The sequence below is a fragment of the Belonocnema kinseyi genome, chromosome 9 (genome assembly GCF_010883055.1).
Source record: "Belonocnema kinseyi isolate 2016_QV_RU_SX_M_011 chromosome 9, B_treatae_v1, whole genome shotgun sequence".
In the NCBI taxonomy this organism is placed as follows: Eukaryota; Metazoa; Arthropoda; class Insecta; order Hymenoptera; family Cynipidae; genus Belonocnema; species Belonocnema kinseyi.
The window spans coordinates 71,354,880-71,376,163 of NC_046665.1; the positions used below are offsets into that span (position 1 = coordinate 71,354,880).

Sequence of the window (21,284 nt, forward strand, 5' to 3'; positions counted from 1 at the left end):
ATGAGCCTGCCGTTAAGACTTTGTATATCTTGTGAGGAACTATCAAGAATTAGTTTAATGATCTTCGTGTTATTTTTGACAATTTCGGCCACCTTTTTATTACCCGAATAGATTTGATCAAATTCGTAGTTAACTTGATTCATGTCGTTTGGGGATAATGTACCGAAAAGTGTTTTCGAAATATCTCCAACAAAATTGAATAAACCTCTTCTGAATCTAGTTTTCCCCATAATATTGTGTAATAAAATTTCTTTTGTTTTTAATCGATTGTACATGCAAACCATACTATTAACAGTGTTTTTAACTGGGCATTTACTATCGAAATTTTGGACTAAAAAGTCCTTTAATTTGTTAATGTTATACATTCTCTCATGAGTATTGGTGAGGTTAATTCCGATTATCAGTGTCCATTGTTCTTCGTAAATAGTAGCTAAACCTAGTTCCTCTTTATATAGGTTAGTCGTCAGCGGCTCGATTCTCACTTGAGCTCTGACCAGGGTTATCAGTGTCAGTAGGGATAGGCTGACCTTCATCTGAAAAATAAGGCATGACGTTGCCAATATGTACTTGTACTACCTTATTTTTTGTTAGGATTTTAAGATTGTTGTTGTCCAGAATGTTAATTATTTTATAAGGACCTTTCCAGGAGGGATCTAGTTTGTTGGTCTTTGTATTGTTTTTTACCTTAACCAACTGATCTACTTTATACAGTGGGTGATGATTTATAATTTTCGTTTCGAGGTATTTTTTCGTCTTTTCATTTTCTAGACTAATTCTTTCCCTGGCTCTGGATAGATTTATCTCGTGCTTTTTCTCCCATTTTCTAATTAATTCTTGGTAAGTTATATGGGTTTTGCTGGACGGTTGATGGTAGATTGGGTTCTCTTCCGAAGGTAAGTTCAAACGGTGAGAATCCAGTTGTTTGATTTTTTGTTGTGTTTACGAAAAAATTTATAAATTTTAAGTTATCATCCCATTCTTTGTTATTTTCTGCCATAGATGTTTTGATTAAATTTCCGAGCGTCGAATGCATTCTTTCGATGTTTCCGTTTGATTGTGAGTGAAAAGCTGTCGTTTTGATATGTTGTATTGTGAGGGCTTCTTCGAACTGTTGCATTAGGTCAGAGATGAAGTTTTGTCCTTGGTCAGTTAATATTGTTTTTGGTGCTCCCAAGGTGTAAATGTAGTGATCAGTTAATTGTTCAATTATATCTTTAGTGGTTTCATTTTTTAAAGGGAGTAGTAATGTATATCTGGTTAATCGGTCTTGTATACTTAGTATATACTTATTACCTTTAATTGTTTCTGGGAGAGGTCCATAGATATCCATGGCTATTTTATCGTTTGGTTTTAAAGACATATCAGGGATTATACTCTCCATCTGATATTTAATTCTTGTCGTTTTATTAAGTTAACAAATGGGGCAATGTTTTACATATTTTTTAATGTCATTTTCCATATTAATCCAATGTCCTAATTTTTGTGCCTTTTCTAAAGTGTTTTGTTCGCCCATATGACTTGCGTGTGCTTCTTTCACAATTGCGTCTTTTTCTTCCTTTGACAATTCTCTTGTGTTGACGAAGCACAGTGAGAATGAGTTTTCTGGGTAGTATGTTGATAGAAATTCTAACATTTCTTGGAGTGACTCTTTTTCCAAAGGGGAAATTGAAGGATCTCCTATACGGATGCGAATAATGGTTAGGTTTTTACTCAATATTTCTTCAATGAGTTGGCCTAATTTTCTTAACCATTGTTCTTCATTAAATTTTGGCAAGTCTTCCTTTTTTAATGTTTTCCATCATTTTCCTGTTGCGTTTGGTTTTATCTTGATTTTTCCTGGAATGGGTTTTAATTGCCATTGCATAAAATCAGTTTACAAATTTTCTGAATCAGATTGTGTTTTTGGTTCCCTTTCCCTTCCTATGTCTGTTTCAGGTGAGGGCTCTCTCATTCTTTTGTGTGCTAATTTTATTTTCTCTTTTTCTTGTAGTATTCTATCTTCTCTAATAACTGGCGTATCGAATATTTCTATTTCCGGTAATAGTTCTTCTAGATTTTCTTCTTCTGCTTTTTCGTTTGGTATTCCTGCGCTTTCCATTGCTCTTTGTAAAGAGTCTTTGGTTATGGCAAATATTTGTCCCACGTCTTTATCCTGGATGGGGAATATTCGCGATAAACAATCAGCTACTTTATTTTCCTTTTCTTTCACGTATTCGATTTCGTATACGTATTCTTCAAGTCTTAGTCTCCACCTTACTAATCGGGAACTAGGATCTTTTACGTTATGTAGCCAAATCAATGCTTTGTGGTCAGTTTGGATAGTGAATTTCTTTTCTAATAGGTATTGCCTTAAACGCTTAACGGCCCATATAATGGCTAACAACTCTTTCTCACTAGTCGTATAGTTCTCTTCCGCTCTATTTAGAGTTCTCGATATAAACAGGCACAGATGCCCCTCCTGAGAATGGACTGCCCCTATTCCGTAATTGGAGGCATCGGTTGTTAAAATAAACTTCGTTTTAAAATCTGGGAATCTTAATACTGGCACAGATGTTAGGGCATTTTTTATAGTTTGAAAGGTTTTTTCGCAGTTTGATGTCCAATTAAATGGTGTTTCTTTTTGTGTCAATGCTGTTAAAGGTTCAGCGATCGTAGAAAAATCTTTAATAAATTTTCTATAATAACCAGTTAAACCAAGAAAAGATTGTATATCTTTGATTGTTTTTAATTGTTTAAAATCAACGATTTTCTTAATTTTTTCATTGTTTGATTTTACCCCGTCTTTTGTGATAATATGACCCAAATATTCCATCTAGTTTCAAATATTCACATTTTGTGGCTCTAATTTTAGTGCTAGATCAGTGATACGTTGTAGAACCAATTCAAGGTTATTATTGTGCTCTTGACTTGTGTTTCCAAATATGACTACGTCATTGATATAAACGAAGCAATGTCCTCCAATGAGGCCGTTGAATGCTCTGTCCATCATTCTCTGGAATGTGGCCGGAGCATTTTTTAAGTCAAATGGCATTCAATTATATTCGAAGTGTGCTAGTTGTGTTGAAAAGGCAGTGTACTTTTTACTTTCCTCTTTCATTGGTATTTGGTGAAAACCAGCACTTAGGTCAAGAGCTGAATAGAATTTTTCTTTTCCAAGCTGGTCCAGGATGTCGTCAATCATTGGTAAAGGATAAGCGTCCTGATCTGTATCTTTATTAATTTGTCTGTAATCTATGACTATTCTCAATTTTCCCTCTTTTTTGGAAACAATCCATAATGGGGAGTTAAATGGGGATTGTGAGTGTCTTATTATATTTTATCCAATAGTTTTTGAGACTTAGGTTATAGACTTAGTTCACTTTTATTTTACCGAGTTTCTCGGAAACAATCATTCCTATAAAAAAATCTTTGGAATAATAAATGTGTATTTCGATGAAATGTACAACTTTTATTTGAAACATTTTGTTGAATTTTGTATATTAGCTGAGATAAACTCAAAAACCCATAATTTTTATGGTTTTTTTATGATGAAATCGCGCGTAGACCCTTTTCGGAAGTTTATTCGAAAATATCAACAATTTACTTAATAGTATAAAAGGATAGAAAAATTTAACAATACATTATTGACGAAAGGCATAATGCAAAAATTACATATTAATTCATTTTTAATGGAAATGGAATTAAATAGATATCATTATAAGTTATTGATTTGTTTCCCAATCTTTGTTTAAGGCAGTGGAATCTAATTTCTGTAATGTGCTGAAGTAGTGTAAATAGAAGTCCCATCACAACATTAAGCAAAGAATGTGTACGAAAAATACTTTTAAAAACTCATTTATTTTAAATGTATATATTCAGATGCTTCAGTAAGGGTTATAATTAAACATACAGTTGAAAGTAAAAAAAAGAAACAGAGAAATTGAAAATAAGAAGGGTAGTGATAAATATTAATATCATGGACTTATTCTACAATGGACATTAAGGTGATTTGAAAAAAACGAACTATTTTTAAATCTGAACACGTGTACTAGCCTAAATTGTCACTTTTTGGTAAATAAACTTTTAAAAAAAGGAGATATATTGTTGTTTTACTATATAAAATTATTACCATAATTGTGAAAAATTGTTTCAAAATATTTAAATTCCTTTTTAAAGAAAATAATATTTTGTTCTTATGCTTTTTCCAGTTTTTTATAATAATTAACTTTAATCATGTATTTTTATTGATGCACCGTATGTCAAATTCTTATAAACAATGTCAAATAAGTAAGATTAACTTACTATTTTTCTTTAAAATAAGTTAAAAATGATTTATTAAATGACAACAATACTAAAATAGGGTACTTATAAATCATACCGGATTTAGAATTTTTGTTGTTTGAAAAATGTGTTTTCTTAAAAAGCTACAACTTAGGTTAGTCTGCATTTTCAGATTCAAAAATAATTTCTTTTGCCTCGTAAAATGAATCACCCTATTGTAAATTATTCTATTATAAATAAAATGACCTTTCTATAGTAGAAAACTGAAATCGAGTAGATAAAAATATCCAGAGACTTATAATTCGTTGTGTCAGAATTAAAATGCGCTGGAAGTCAGAAACAATGAAAATTTTGTTATTCGAAATATTTGTCTTGGAAAGTTAAATTATGTTTTGAGTTTAAGTATTAGTATGAATTTCCTTTGAAATTGAAAAAAATTATTTATTTTGAAGTTGTCAAACCGAAACTGTACAAACTTGTAAATAATTAAAAAACACTTTTAAATAACAATAAACTCATGTATGCAAAAGTAATTTCTTCCTCTTTCTTTTAAATTGCTGCTACAAAATTTATCAACTAAAGTCTGTCCTCTATTTCCTTGGCATGGCACGTACACAAGATCGATAAACTTGAAATTCATTCTATTAGCTTTACTCACTCCAGGCATTGAAGTTCATGGTATTCAACCGCGAAGTTGACCCGCAAACTATCCGTTTGGTCGGTCGGCGATTATCGTCCTTCCAGGAGGATGGATACCACCTCAGCTCTTGATTTTGATCAGCGGATTCAATTATACCTAATAGAATAGAATTAATGTTGCACCAAGCATTATTACACGAATATTCTACTTAAGGGCCCGTCCAAAATTTACGTTATAATGGGGGGGGGGGGGCGGTTGCATCAAAACTACCGTTGATAAAAAGAGAGGGGAAAGGGAGAGAGAGATAGGTCAGTGGAAGTAATTTGACGATCTCTGATAATATTCAGTCAGTTTCTTGATGATAAATTCTAACAAAGTTTGCGAATTTTGCGAAAGATTGTAAAAGAAGATGTATTTCAGAGCTGATTTCAGGTATTAAATACGACTCAGCAAAAAAAGTCTCGAGTAGTATTAAAAGGAGACCCTTGGTCGGAACCTATATTAATTTGTTTTGAATTGAAAATATCAGCAAAAGTGTTCCAGTATTCAAAGACAGGGCACCTAAACAATAATGCGGTACGAAAATGTGGCCCTGTTACGGTACAGTTCAATAATAACTTAATAAGTTTCAAAAGCAAATTCATATTTCAAACTTTATATATAACTTTATTTCTCTTTTTCCCCTTTTTTATATAATTTTTTCACTTAAAAGTGAACTGAGTTCATAGAACCCAATATGAAAATTCAACTAGCTTTCATTAAAAGTTGATTTCTTTTTGTTTGAAATTAATCTCGTTTGGTTGAAAAATCTACTATTTGCTTAAGAATTTAATTATTCTGTGGAAAATTTGATCATCTTGATGAAATTTTATTTTATTTTTGGTTGAAAATTTAAATTTTCTAGTGAAAAATTCAACTATTTGGTTGAAAATTTTTCGTTCTTAGATAAGACTCGAACAGTTGATTGAAAATTCATGTAATTTGTTTGAAAATTGTTGTTTTTTGATAAAAAATTAACCCTTTTTTAATTATAAAGCCAATTAATTGGTTGAAAATCACTTTTTTTTAGTTGAGAATTCACGAATTGGTTAAAAATTCATCTACATTGTTCACGTTTTTTATGGCTGAAAAGGAACTTTTGCTGAGGATTCAATTTTTCTGATTGAAAAATTAAAGTATTTGGTTCAAAGAAATATTTTTTATTGAAGATTACATTAATTCGCTTGAAGGTGAAAAACTTGGTTAAAAATTAATTTTTTTAGATTCACTTAGATCTATTTGGCTAAGTATTCAACCTATTGGCTAAGTTTTTATTTCGTTGAATTCAACTGTTTAAAAATTTGTTTCTTGTTTTGGCTTGTGGAAAGATCATTTTTGAAACCGAAAATGTACCTATTTCCTCTTTGGTGGAAAACTTGATTTCTTTTTTTGGAAATTCAGCTATCTGAATGAAAATTCATGTATCTTTTTGAAAATTCGTCTTTGCTGGAAAATTAATATTTTTGTTTCAAAATTCTTCATCTTATGGGCTTAGTGCAGTATATAGGTAACAGTGAGCATGCACAAATAGTCTAACGCAGTTTCTCTTCGTATTCATATTCAAGGGGTCCTAGATAATAAATAAACTGCAAGTGCCGGCTTTTGATAGTGTCCGCTTACCCGGGGGTAAACATTTGCATCTTTTTACTCAAATTAAATGTATTTTTCTTTATTTATGCATGACGAATCATATTTTAACCAATCATAGTATACATATTTTAAACCCTTTGCGAATGTTATAGGATCTCTGGTGAGCTGAATGAATGGGGTGAAATACAGTGAAATATGCACATTAGGGTGGTAAAAAACCAGTTTTCGAGCTACGGGGCAAGTCAACCTCCTCCATAACCACCACAAGTTTTCATTTCTGGCGGATATACATTTTTACGTATTATTATTAATGTTTAGCAATTTCTGTCGTTCTTTCATAGAAATAATTACTAATAGACAATTTTAATATTTCCCATGACTTATTAAATGATGTTCAATTCTTTAAATAAATTTAGTTGGGAAGGAGGTGTTAAATTAATATCGGACTTTTAACAGCTTGATATCGAAAAATAAGTATCAAAAACAGTACTTACTACAAGTAGCCAAGAATAATAGAAAGCAGTTTCCAGAAATAAAAATTTAAAAATTCTCTTTGCCCAACCAATAATGTTTTTTGATCCGCGTCGTAATTACACTGCATACACAAGGGATTTAGATCATATTTCATTATAGCATTTAAAAGTCTTTTAGGAATATCAAGCTGACATACTGGGTGACAAAGAAACGTATAGTGATATATATTTACGAAAATAATTCTATTTGTTATATTTTATATTAATGAACCACATTTTTTAATAGAAAACTGCTGGAACCAATAAAAATGGTTTCAGCAATTACATAAAGCTTTAGCAGAATTTACTACATCTCGATATCATTCAATATTATTTTTAATTTAGAAAATACTATTTAAAAAATATTTTTGGAACAAAATTGGACAAAATTGGTTTAAACCATTAGGTTTAAACCAATTTTGTTTAAACAATCAAAAAGTGGTAAATATATTCTGTCTATACTCTATGCAGTCAGAAAAGTAATTGTTTGTATTCTATTTTATTTCATTTTTTTAAAGTTATAGAAAAAAAACTGCTTGAGCATATAAACAATGTTTAAATAAATAGCGATTTGTTAAATATTAGAAGAAACGTATCAAAATTATGTAACAATTCAATGAAAAGTAGCATAAGATTCCGATTTTAGCAAAAACTGGACATCTCTGGCTCAATTATTAGAAATTTGGTAAATTTCTTCATTATCTAGATCCCCCTGAACATTAATCCGAAGAAAAACTGCGTTACACTATTTACGTATGCTCAATGTTATCTACGTCCTCGTCTAGTTCGTATAAACATTAGTTTATTTAAAGGCCGAAAACTAAACTATTTTTTAAAAGCCATCTTGTTTAATTGAAAATCCAACTTTTTTGTTGAAAATTCATTCTGCTGAACAATCAATGCATGTTTTATAGTAAAAAGTTATATTTCTTGGTCAAAAGTGAAACATTTTGTTGATAAATAAATTTTTTTTCAAAAATTCATTTTCTGGATTAAAAATTCATTTCTTTGGGTGTAAAGTTACTTCTCGATCGAAAACTTAACTAAATTGTTTGAAATACAATATTTTTTGATCTGAAATCTTAGCAATTCAAGGCTTTTCATATTGGATTTAACATGGTATCTTAATCAATTTTATTTGAAAGAATTTGTCCCCTTATTTTCGACGGACTGAAAAATAACCGAAAATTAGTTACGTAGTTTATGGATGGCCCCTAAGAGAAATTGCTATTCCTGATGAATCTGTTTTCCCCATTCTCAGACCTGAGAATTCTCAATTAGTTTTTATCATACAGAAGACAAGTGGGATTGTAACTTTAATTTAAAGGTGCGCGACATAGCGACAGAATCATAATAAGTACACAACTCTCCACGCGGTCGTTATTTCCGTGCTCTAAAAATGGAAACGTGACCAGAACTTGTGAATACTTCTTCTTTTTGCATTTGCAACTAGTGCCACTTCAACACTTGACAATAATATTATGTTATATATGTATCACTATATTATAATATCACTATATTTTTTTTTTAAACTTTCGCATTCTAAACGCAGGATATTGTTATTATATTTTACATTTTATCAGAAGCAATAGAAAATATAAAGAAATTCAGAGCAAGTTTTTGAGGTACATTAAGCTTGAATAATTATAATTTATTATTTAACCTATTCGATTTATTTTGTAATCAAAATCGTTCTGTTACAGTTAAGCCTCACAAAGTGCAGATTTTGACAAAAGAAAAGAAAGTCAAGGCAGAAAAAAAATATGAAGTGGAATGTCGAACTACGGGTTCAAAACCGGAAGCTGTAATAACCTGGTGGAAGGCAAATAAACAAATGACAAACACCCAAACTGTAAGTTTATTATATTATTATTAATTATAATAATCTACTGTCTGTATTTTGTTCCGCGACTTTTTCTTTTATGTCAATGTGACAGTTTATAAGTAAACGGCGGTTTAAAATCTCATAAAATTTTCTTAACGCTTGAAGTAACATGAGGTTGTCCTACTTCATGGTTTATTTTAAAGTTATTAATTTTGCATTTTAGATTCAAATAATTTAATTTCAAAAAAATTGTTCCCCAATTTGAAAAATAAGTATTTTTAACGTCTTAGTTTCAATTTCCTAATTAAGAATTGCTTTATGTTTTAGACAAAGTTTGGAAATGTGAAACTTTTAACGCTTTAGGTTTGAAATCATTATTTTTTAAACTTTTCAATCAAAAAGAAAAATAATTTTCAAAGTTTTGAGAATAATTAAACTTTAAAAGTTCACAATTGTCCAATTATTCCATTCCGAACTGTAAAAATTCCAGTTTTTTCAGATGAAATTAATGTAGCTAAGCGCTTACAATATAACTTGATATTATTATAGTAAAGGATGCGATTTATAGTTTGATAAAAGTTAAAATCGACTGTCTTTTACACTGCGTTGAACTGTTCAACGGAATGTGTTACAAAGTTCTATAAAATGTAAAGGCCGAGGTGACGTAATCTCTATGAAAAGGCAGGTTACGAAAAACGTAAAATAGTGCTATAAAATCTAAAATTCTAGCTAAAATACAGTATACATCGGAGAAGTTTCGGAACTATGGCGAAAAGTTCTACAAAATGATAATCGATTTTTTGCTACAAAAAAATTAATCTTTTTTATAATTATATTATTACTATTATACTCCAATATTTGTTTGCATGTTTAATTACACAATTATTTACTATTACACAATCATTTCAATATTTATAATCGTACGCTATGAAAATTTTTATTCGTCGCGGGTTCGAACCCTACAAGTTTCGCATTCCTAACACCTAAAGCTTCTCGGCTAACCTAGCTTGATATATGAAAAAAAAAATGAAATATAACCTACAGCTGTGCAGGGCCGCCTGCAAATTTGTGTGACCCATTCTATATCTTATTTATATTTTAAACTTACTTTAAAATCGTAAAACTCATTTAAATTCTACAGAAATTCCTTTAAAATGTTTTAAAATTACTTAAAATCTCTTAAATTCATTAAAAATATCTTTAACTCTCTTAAATATTTCTAAATCTTTTGAAATTCGATTATGAACTTTGAAAATTTTTTAATCAAACGCTCGTCAAATAGCAGAATCTCTCCAGGGCAAAATGTGTTGCATTCTAGAGGAAATTATACAATTTTCATGTTTTTAAAATTTGAAGAAATTAATAAAAAAGATTTTCTTAAAAACCCTACTTTCTTATTTTTTTAAATATTTTTGTTAAGTTTCCGCTAATGAAATAAAGGCATCTTAGCAGCATCATGCGGGCTATACCATTTTTGAGTCCGGGAAAAATTTTTTCCCCCGAAAAATCTAGTTTTCGAATTTTTCCGTGAATTATGAAAAATATCGAAAAATAAAAATAGAGGTTTTTCATAGAACTTTTTCAGACGAGCAAACTTTTTTATGAAAATTTGTTCGTATCTGTCATTCTCCTGGCTACAAAAGTGATTTAGCAAGCATCAAACTTACGACATGTCATCATTATCAAAGTACAAGTTAAAAAAAAATGGACACAAAATTTAAAATCGGGTTTTTTGGGAAAATCGATTTTCAATTTTTCAGAAAAACCGCTGCAATATTGTTAATTTTGAACCCCTTTTTCAATTTTCCGGTAGACTTTGAAAGAAGACGATGATCGATATTAGAATCAAAGAGAAAATAATGAATATTTCAGTTAGGTCGCAAGTTACAAAGATTTAAAGAAAAAAGTTCTGGTTTTTTTAAAAACAGTATAGAAAATTCAAATACGCATAACTTTTTAGAAAATATTCTTTTCAAAAATTAGAAAAATACGTATCGCCTCATTTCCTCTAAAAACAACATATTTCGCCCTCGTGAGATTCTACGACTTCAAGTCCCTGTTTTATTTTAAATACTTCTGTCCGCCTGAATACTTTGTTTCTTGAAGGTGTTTTATAAAGAAGGAGTCATGAAGATTTTTAACCAGAAGTTTATAAATACAATAATTTTTCAGATACTTAGTCGTACTTCTTCTTCAAACCGATTCAATATTATTATTAATATTCCTCAATAATAAACTTCGTAGTCAGGACTTGCCGCTACATATTATAGAACTGAGGTCTATAGATCTTACATTCAAGTACTGCAGAAACACTCGATAGCTGGAATCGAATTTTTATGAGATTTTTCATCATGTTTTCAAGACTTTTTCTATTCAATTGACAGAATTAGAGGTATCTGGACCTTATAATTATGTGATTGCAAACTGTCCAAAGCTCAAATGTTATTCCTACGAAAGTTTTCAACTTTTTTTCATGAATTTATCCATATATTCTATTAACATTTTTAAATCGGAGTTCAATATGAAGTTTACAGAACTCTTGTAGAGTTATTTCACATTTGTTTTACATTAAATCCTAAAAGTTATACAAAATTTATAACATTTGTTCAAGGTTTGCTCTTATCCCTGACTATAGACATAATTTAGGAAACATGAATGCACTTTTTTCCGTGTGGTAGTATAATTCATAATAGGAAAGTGAACTATTTTCTATACATTTTTTATTTATTCACTTTCCAGATAAGTATCCATTTAAATAATATATAATTGGTATGGGCAGTATTATATATATTTTTTCATATAATTTTGCTTATCAAAATTTATGATGATTTTTTTTATCAAGTATTTAAATAAGATTTTAATGAATATTGAAGAATTATTTAAAGCGGAATAATTGTAGTAAATAAATATACATTGATTTCAATGAATACTACTTTATTTCTATTTCAAACGCGCCAATAATTTTGGTACCATGGTGAGTTTAAGGAGCAAATTTATCAATTAGAATAAAACGTCAGGTCATTGTTTATTGCCCAGCCATCCCAGGTTGAGCCCCACCGGCTGGGCTGACGGGAATTTTTTTCGTGCAACGGCCCGCCCAAGGATTACATCCCAGAAGTGGACAACAGTCGCTGTCTGTTAAGCACTGTAATAAAAAATATCAACAATCAGAGAAATACATACATAGAGTTAAAATGTATTGACTTATATGACAATATTATAAGCAAGTCTTAACAAATCCATTATATTTGTTTTATTTTGATTGAATAATTGCGCTTTATCTTGAAGCATATTTTTAAAATAAATGTCATGATACCCATGCAAATATCAACTACTTTTTCAATAGTTTGTTATCATTTAACGTTAGTTTATTGTATAAATAATGATGTGACTTACTGGAACACCCGCTGGTTTGCAAGCGATAATGACGCTCACGGCCAGGAAGACGATACAAAGAACCAGCAGCAGCTTCGACATGTTGTGCCTTAAAGTGAACCAAAGTTTTACTTCGTGGAATTCTAATAATTAATTTGCTCAGTTAAAATATATATATTTGTGAAAACAATACCTTATCAACTAAAAAAAATTAAATATCATAAGAAAAATAATACAATTTTATATCCCTCATTTTTATAAATTTTGGTTTGGATAAGTTCTACACATGTAAATCTATTAAAATGGATTTCTAAAGCTGAAATCTTATTTTTAACATTTTTCATTTAAAAGGGATAACTTTTTGATGACTGCTCGGAAAACACTTTTGACTGATGCAAATAATCCGGATGCGATGACTGTCATGTCAGTCAAAAGTCCCTTTTAAATCAGTCAACTGCATTAATTGATGGAATAAATAATTTGAAATCATTCATTCCATTGAAATTTTAACTAAAAAAGGTCCATTATCAACCCAAAATGTAGTAGCTGAAATTTTATCAACCAAACTTAATTTTTGCGCGGGAGAAAATCAATTTTAAAAAAGGCGAGTTTGCAACTAAAATAATGAACCTTTAACAAAAAATATTAGTAAAAAATATATATAGTTCAAATTTAAACAAATTAGTTGAACTGCAAACCGAAATAGATGAATTTTCAACTAAAAGAGTTATTAAAAAAAAGGAAACTAATTTTCAATACAATAGTTAAATTTTCAATCAGCAAGATGAATGTTAAAAAAAATCATAAATCATTAACTAAAAGAATATATTTTCAAAGGATAGTTGAATTTTAAACACAAATTGATGAGTTTTTAATCAAGAAGATTAACTTTCTATACAAAAATGAATTTTCAACTGAAAAATAATTATTTGCAACAAAAAAAATACTAATTTTTAACAAGTTGCTAGATTTCTAACGAAAGAGATGCATTTATAACTAAAATAATTAATCTTTAAATACAAGAAAGCATTTGTAAGAAATTAGTTCAACTTTCAACAGACTGCTTGAATTTTGCAAGCAAAACAATAATTGAAATTTTTCACCAAGATTTTTTTTTGTATTTTTGTATATGCGAACTTGCAAAAAAAATTGAATATTCAATTAATAAAGAATGATTTAAAAAAAAGCAGTTTAAGTAAAAACCGAGTAGTTAAAAATATTCATTTTTAACCAAATATGGAATCGTAAGATTTTGAATTAACACAATTAATTTTTAAAAAATGTTTCTCAACAAAATAGTTAAATTTTTAAACTAAAAAGTTCATTTCCAAATAAAATAATGAATCTTAAACCGAGGAAAAAGAAATTTTAACAAAGTAGTTGGTGATGTGATAATTGGTATTTCAACCGAACCGATTTTAATTTTGAAACCAAAATACTTCAATTTAACCAAGAACATGAATTTTCAACCAAGAAGACTTAGTTTCTACTAATACAATTTGTTACTTAAAAGGAACAATTTTCAACAACACATGGAATAGTTACATTTCAAGTTCAAAAAAAATTGTCAGCCAAAAAATGAAACTTATTTTCAACCACAGATGTGAGATTTCAAATAAAAAAATGAATCCTTGACCTACAAAATAAATTTTTAAGATGGTTTTTAAAAAAATAATTTAAGTTTCAATAAAAAATAGTCAAATTCAACAAAACAAATGAATTTTAAACCAGGAATATTTATTTTCTAACAATAAAAACGAATTAATGTTGTCAGACCTATTTATCTGTTAAAATGTCTGTTCTGTCAGTATAAAATACTGATCTTTCATTCAAAGCATGCTCTATTAATTTAATCGGTCAAATTTTGACTCATTTCAATTAAGAGTGTACTAATGAAGATTTAGGAATTTTGCGAAAACATAGTTCTATTAGAGAATCTTTAATCAAATAAGTAAGGAAATACAACATTTAACAAATTTAATAGGGTCATCCGAAAAAATGATAAAAAATTTGTCTCAAGTCTAACCCTTAAATTTTGATTGATTTGTCGAAAAACACTTAAAAATAATTACGATAAACAATTTTACTTAATTTACATTAAATGTAGAAGGTATTTTAAAAAAGGTATTTCTATTTCAACGCTTATTTTTCTTGAAACTTCCTTAATACTAGCTACTGTATGGTTAATTTATTTACAAAATAAAAGTATATTCTGAACCAAATTGGCTAAGATTATTTTTGAAGATATTATAAATATTATATTTAATTAATTAATTAATACTCAAAATTAAATATTTTTAATGTGTTTTATTTTCAAATGGAACCGTTTTCTAGAAAAACCATCTGAGTAGATTTAGGTTTTGGCAGGAAATTGATAGAGATACTTTTTAAAATGTATCTTTCCCTAAGCAAAAATACATGTTTCATATTGTGCAAAAATTTTGAAAACCCTAACACATCCTTTTTAGTTTGCAAAAGGACATTTTAAAAAGTATCTTTGGCAATTTTGTGCCAAAGCCTGAGTTGACTCAAGTGGTTTTTCTAGAGGATAGCTTAATTATAAAAAAGAAACAGAAATAATTTTTAATTAGTTAAGTAGTATTGAGTTACTTACTATTTATTTTAGTTGCCGCAAATATAGGATACAAAAATCGTTGGAACTAGAACTATCTCGTAATTTTAGAAACTGATTGTAAAGCAGTTCCCTTCTGCTCTTATATACTAGCTTGTGTCCAATAATTGACAAATGCATTGCTTGTGCCAATAAAAATCTGATTCATTAGTAACATTATCGAAAAAATCTCGTCGATTGTTCACTGATCGTTATCAATACTTCAGTCGGAAATACCACACGCGAAGGTAAACATATTACGTGCATCTAGATTTATATCAATTAAAAAGATTACGATTTTTGTATTTGACATTAAGAGCACTCAGAAAACAAATGTTCTTAGGCCAAAAGAACTATTTACTTCAATACACATGAAAATTTGGTTAATTCAACTAAATATTTGATTGGCGCATCAATCTTTTTTTGTTTAATCAACCAAATATTACATGTACTCAAAGGTTAAGTAAAAAAAATAAACAGAAAATTGAGTTGTGTCAAACAAATATTTTGAAGTCCATATAATAACTATATCTCATAGGTGTCGAATCAACATAAATTTTGTTGATCCGACCATATCGTTTTCTGAGTAAGACGGCTTCTCTTAAAAATGTTTTCAATTTTTAGGATTGATGTTCTTTTGAATAATTATTATTTATTACGCACGTCATCCACATTTAGACAAAAGAAGCATTATTAATAAATATTGATATTCTAAAATTTGGTGAAATCTATAAGAATTTTTTAAATACTTTGGAATTCGTAAAAATCCATTAAAATCCATGAAAATCCTTAAATCTCTAAACAATATTTAAAATCTTTTAAAATCTTTTGAAATCCTATAATATTCTTCGGAATCTCTGAAAATGGTCTAAAATCCCTAGAAATCCTTTAAATTTCCTCGAAGCATGTTGAAATCACTTGATATAATTAGAAATCCCTTGAAATATTTTGAAATACTTCAGAAACGTTGAAAAAGTTTTAAACTCCTCAAAGTTCAAAGACATCTAGTGAAATATTTTGAAACTTTGTGAAATTGAGAAAATCTTAACCTCTGGTGGGCACTTAAAATTTGAATGATCAATGAATAAAGTTTTTTTTCTCTTATCATAGACACCGTTGAAAATTAAGTCATTTAAAATCCATACCTTTTAAACTTAATATTCAAAAAAAAAATTGAATGGTTACAATTTGAGAGTTCTGATTTTTCATGTTTATTTCCAATGTTTCAATCTTTCTCTTTCATAATTTTTAATTACAAATAAAAATTTAAATGGTTCTATGTTCAAAATTATAATTAACAATTTGAACTTTTCAGTTCCTAATCGATTTGAATTTACTTAAAATTATCAAAGTTTTAAAGAGCTTAAGCCTAGAAACGTTTTAACATTAAATAAGTTAATACAAATGTTTTTAGTTTTATGTGAAGTTCGGTTTTTTTTAAATTTGCAATTTCCTATACTAGAATTTATATTTCATTTTCTGTGTTTGTTATTTAAAATAAATTAAATTCTATTAAATTATATTTTAGAATCTAATAAAAATTTACAATTCTAGAATTTTAGAATGTTTCACTTGGAAACATTCAATTTAGTGTTGAATTTCAAATTATCAAGTTTTAATCGCTTCCAATTGAAAAATAATTTTATTCAAGGGTTTACAATTTTTAATTCTTTATTTCTGAACGCACCTAATTATAAATGGCACAATTTTAACTCCTTATGAATTTTAAATGATTCAAATTTCAAAATTGTAATATGAAAGCTTACTACTTTGGTCTTAAATTTTCAAGTTATGTAAGCTTCGTTTTACAAATCTTTACATTTTAAACATTTTCAAATTCAAACGCTCTTATTTATAAGTAATGCAAGTTTCATTCTTCCTTATTTCATTTGAGATATTGCCATTTTTTCAAAATTTTACCTAATCTAAAATGGTGCGAACTGGAACGTATTCAACTGAAAATCGTTCTGTACATTTTTTTGTTTCAAGCGGTTTCTGTTTGAAGTTATTCATTATCTATTATTATTATTTCACAAATGTTTAAATCTTAATATTTGAAAATGTGTTTGATAACAGATTTTTAATTGTTAGTATTTTTATTGATGGGAAATAAAAACCCAAATACGTGAGTGCGTGTATTTACTAATAATAATTATTCAAATATAATTGTATTTATAACTTATGCATGAAGGGATGAATTCATCAATTTGTACTTCTAACCATCTTTATCTCAACTCATTCACAATTTATTTTTAGAGAAAATTTCATAAATTCCTATAATCTAGATTGACTTGGTGTTATTTCATACAGACTTTTGAGCTAAGTTTATATCGACAAAAAGTCGATTTTATCTGAAAATATATTTGAGAGAAAAAATTATTTTTGCAATAATTGTTTTTACTGTCAAAAGAACCAACATGAAAACCTGTTCCTTCATATTTTTCCAATCACAATCAAATGTTCATTTCCCAGTGCAAAATGACTGGAACAATGCATTTTGCCTTTCGATTCTCTTTCACCTACTTTCGACTTCTCTCTCTCTCTCTCTCCCACACACGCGCGCGCGTACACACACACACGCTATCACACAAAATCTAAAACTCCTTCTTCTTTATTGGTTTAAAAAACTTTCAATGTGGACTACGAGTAAAATTGAGAGAATTTTTTTTTTTGGTAACTCACTTTTAAATGAAATTCATTTTTTTTTAGTAAAGTCTACTTTTTGTATTTATTCGCATTTAAAAGTTGGGTATGGAGCTTGCAAAGAAAACTTTCTTCGTGCTTGAACAGGTAAAGTAGGGGTATATAAAACATCCCATAATAATATAATGCTCTAAAAGCACTCACCCAGTGAGTATAGTGTTCCCAACAGGTTTTCAACTTTACGATGTCACGGATTTCTCCGCTGTTGGAGCGATTTGTTGTTTCTTTGGAAGAGAAGTTTTGAGCCGAGTGCTTCCTTCGAACAAACCATTAAGTTCAGTATCCTCCTTTCTTTTCCGATCCAGTGTCCGATTGTTTTTTCTTCCATTTCACACTACTAGCTTTGAGTCACAACGATGGTCCAAGCACTTATCTGTCTATAGAAGAAATTCTCTAAAAAAAAAAGGAAATTTTGATTTTTAAAACAGGAAAGATAATAAATAGAAAAATTTTCAAAGTAAATATTTAATATCATTTTTGGGAGGATACATTGATTACTCTTTCCTAAGGGGCCATCCGTATATTACGTGACTGCTTCTTGGGGGAAGTTTGTTTGGAACAATGTTATGCTCTGTTAAATATAAGGGTGTGGGGGAGCATTTATACCGTTGAGTAATATTTTTGACAAATAAAACCTATAAAAAACCTTGTATGCTAAATCATACCAGATCCTTCAAGTTCAGTAAATACAATAAAAAGACTGTAATAAATTTACAGGAACTTCAATAGCGGTATAATGAGATAAATATTTCGATTTTTCTGTCATTCTGTAAAAAATCACAATAATAAAAAAGTATTTTAAAAAATTTTTATAATTAATGTACTACTATTACAACATTTTTTCATGTGGCTTTGTCTTTTCACTGTGTGCTCAATATACCATTAGATTTACGACGTTGAAGTTTGCCACAGATATGGATTTCAAAGTTGTGTAATTAATTTAAAAAAAACTAAGAGTCACATCAAAAAAGGAAAAACACCTTTGGATTCGTCCCGGAAATATCTCGATGTGCATTTTTTGTTTTTTTGTTTAAACAATTTTTTTAACAATTACGCCATTTGTTATCTTTCTGCAATTGTTATAAGCAAAGTATGCATCGGATCGAAAAACCAAGTGCACCTATGCATTCCTCTCGAAAAAATGTAGATGTGCATATTTTTTGGTTTTTTCGTAAACCAATTTTTTAAACAATTAGAGCATTTGTTGTTCAGCGCACTGTTGCTCCGTGCCCGTAGATATGGATTTCAAAGTTGTGTAATTAATTTAAAAAAAACTAAGAGTCACATCAAAAAAGTAAAAACACCTCTGGATTCGTCTCGGAAATATCTCGATGTGCATTTTTTATCAGTTTCAACCATTTTTTAAACAATTACGCCATGTGTTATCTTTCTACAATTTTTATAAACAAAGTATGCATCGGATCGAAAAACCAAGTGTACCAATGCATTCCTCTCGAAAAAATCTAGATGATGGGCTTACGAAAAAACAAAAAAATGCACATCTAGATTTTTTCGAAAGGAATGCATTGGTGCACTTGGTTTTTCGATCCGATGCATACTTTTTTTTATAAAAATTGCAGAAAGATAACAAATGGCGTAATTGTTTAATAAATTGTTTAAACAAAAAAACAAAAAATGCACATCGAGATATTTCCGAGACGAATCCAAAGGTGTTTTTACATTTTTGATGTGACTCTTAGTTTTTTTAAAATTAATTACACAACTTTGAAATCCACATCTGTGGCAAACTTCAACGTCGTTTAGATTTGGACATCTAGGAAAGATTAAACAAGAAGTAAAAAATATCTAAAGCCAGTAGTGAAGAAATTTAATTTTCGAAATTGTTCTTAAAAATATAAAGTTAAGTGATTTGATAAAAGATTTGAGATAATTTTGAAAACTCGTTCTATTATACTTTTTTGTACGCTCTTTGTCATCGCAATCGTTCTAAAATTACTACAATATATAATTAATAAACATAAATAAAAAATTAAATAGCTGTATCGCTTTTCATAAAATTTTATTTCAAAATAGTTTTTAGTAATCTCTATATAGATTACATTTCTTAAAAATGTGTCTAGTCGTCCCGCAAAATCAGGGTTGTCGAAAAAGAAGATGGACTGGTCGCACCGAAAATTCTGAACGACTAGCTAAGCTCATAGAAAATATTGGAATTGTCATCACGAATTTCTGGACGACTAGACACTTCGTTTATTTAAATATAAAATTTGATTTCAGTAGTAATTAGAAGGCCCGAAATGTTAATAAGTTTGAGCTTTTATATTATAATCATATGTTCTTAAAATATAAACACTCTAAAGAAGATTCTTTGTTTCAATTAAACTTTCTTGGAATCAAAGAAAAATATACATTGAATAAGTATATCTTCTTCAGGGCACAATGCTAAGAACATTTAAAAGAAGAATTTATATTTTGAAAGATCTATATTATATTATACAGATAATTTTTTCCATATTAAGAAACAATATAGCGAAAAAGAAATTTACAGCTATGTCCTTTATATTATTATGAATCTACAAAACAAAACACAATAAGAAAAGTTTAGTTAACTTTTTCATAATTCACATAAATATTTAAATCGTTCTAAGCTGACTACAAATTTGTTACTATAGAACAAAAAATACGAGTCTAATATTTTTCCGCGAAATACAATATATTTCAGCTTAAGCAATTCCTTGGCAACAAAATAGAACTAGATTCCACCTAAAAAGGAGGAATGCAAAAAGTTAATAATACAAATTCAGGTTGTTCTGAGGTAGAAAAGCTCAAAAAAGATAGAAAGAATGCAAGGTTCGCGAGGATTCTTCAAATCTTTCTCGAGAAAACTTCCAAGGTCCGCTTACTTTTCCCATTTGAGCTGAACACGTTCCACCACGTGGAATGTGCCTCGTTTCTTCTGAAAAGATTCTCACCTCTTTATAAAGAATCTCTAAACACACTGTGAAATCTTCTCTATTGTCTTAAAGAATTCCTTCCGTTTTTGCTCTTTAAAGGCATTAGAAGTCATTGGGTGCCAAATCAAGATTCTTAGTTCTCGATTAAAAAAAAAAGATTTAGTTTATGATTTATTTAATCTTAATTACTTATGTATTTTTATACATTTAGAAGGATGATTCTTTTTTTATTAAGGTTACTTTTGATTACAGTATTTTTTTTCTACCGTTTTTTAAAGAAGGTCTTTTTATATCCGACCTATTAACTTACGCTAGCATAAGTAATTTTGAAAGTATTCGAACTTCAAAATAGTTCTTCGATGTTTTTTTCAACTTTTTAGAAAAAAACTCGTCTACCTTTTCTCTCAAAATTTTAACATGAGAGCATGTATAAAATATTTCAGTTTGGGACGCGTATTGATGAACAACGGAAAATCACTAACTGCAAAGCAATGACATGTTTTATATTAGTTTCATTGACATATTTTTAATTTTAATTTAGATTTATAGACATCTGGAATATTTATGCTCAATTCTCAAAGAATTATCTATATTAGCTAAAATAATGGTCAAAAACTCATCAAATAGTCAACATATGTTCCAGGAAAAGTTAGGAAGAAAATTTATAAATTCAAATCCATCGGTAATTGAGTACGATGAAATCAAAATTTATAATACAGTCTATCAAGTTAAAGCGTGGGTGGCTTTACTCGCAGTCGGTAAGGTGTATCGACATGATTTTGGTGTCAAAATATTAAGAAGAGCTCCCTCTTTC

General features: G+C 28.8%; 2 protein-coding genes across 2 annotated transcripts in view; one reads left to right on the forward strand and one right to left on the reverse strand.

Annotated features, from left to right (window-relative positions):
• LOC117180200 (neural cell adhesion molecule 2-like) overlaps positions 1–21,284 on the forward strand; it is a 302,748-nt gene that overhangs the window by 218,859 nt on the left and 62,605 nt on the right. The window contains exon 5 of the mRNA XM_033372581.1: positions 8,745–8,893. Coding sequence (XP_033228472.1) covers positions 8,745–8,893 — 149 coding nt within the window. The remainder of the gene's footprint in view (positions 1–8,744; positions 8,894–21,284) is intronic.
• On the reverse strand, positions 11,784–14,991 carry LOC117180201. Its single transcript, XM_033372582.1, has 3 exons — positions 14,856–14,991; positions 12,263–12,350; positions 11,784–12,011 (listed from the first exon to the last, which is right to left on the reverse strand). The coding sequence occupies exons 2-3, from the start codon at positions 12,341–12,343 to the stop codon at positions 11,892–11,894; spliced, it is 201 nt and encodes a 66-aa protein (XP_033228473.1). The 5' UTR covers positions 12,344–12,350; positions 14,856–14,991; the 3' UTR covers positions 11,784–11,891.

Excerpts from the sequence above, each read along its gene's own strand:
- LOC117180201 (XM_033372582.1), bottom strand. The coding sequence starts at position 12,343 with ATGTCGAAGCTGCTGCTGGTTCTTTGTATCGTCTTCCTGGCCGTGAGC. Across the intron at positions 12,012-12,262 it reads GCAAACCAGCGGGTGTTCCA|TGCTTAACAGACAGCGACTG; the intron begins GTAAGTCACATC and ends TTTTTATTACAG.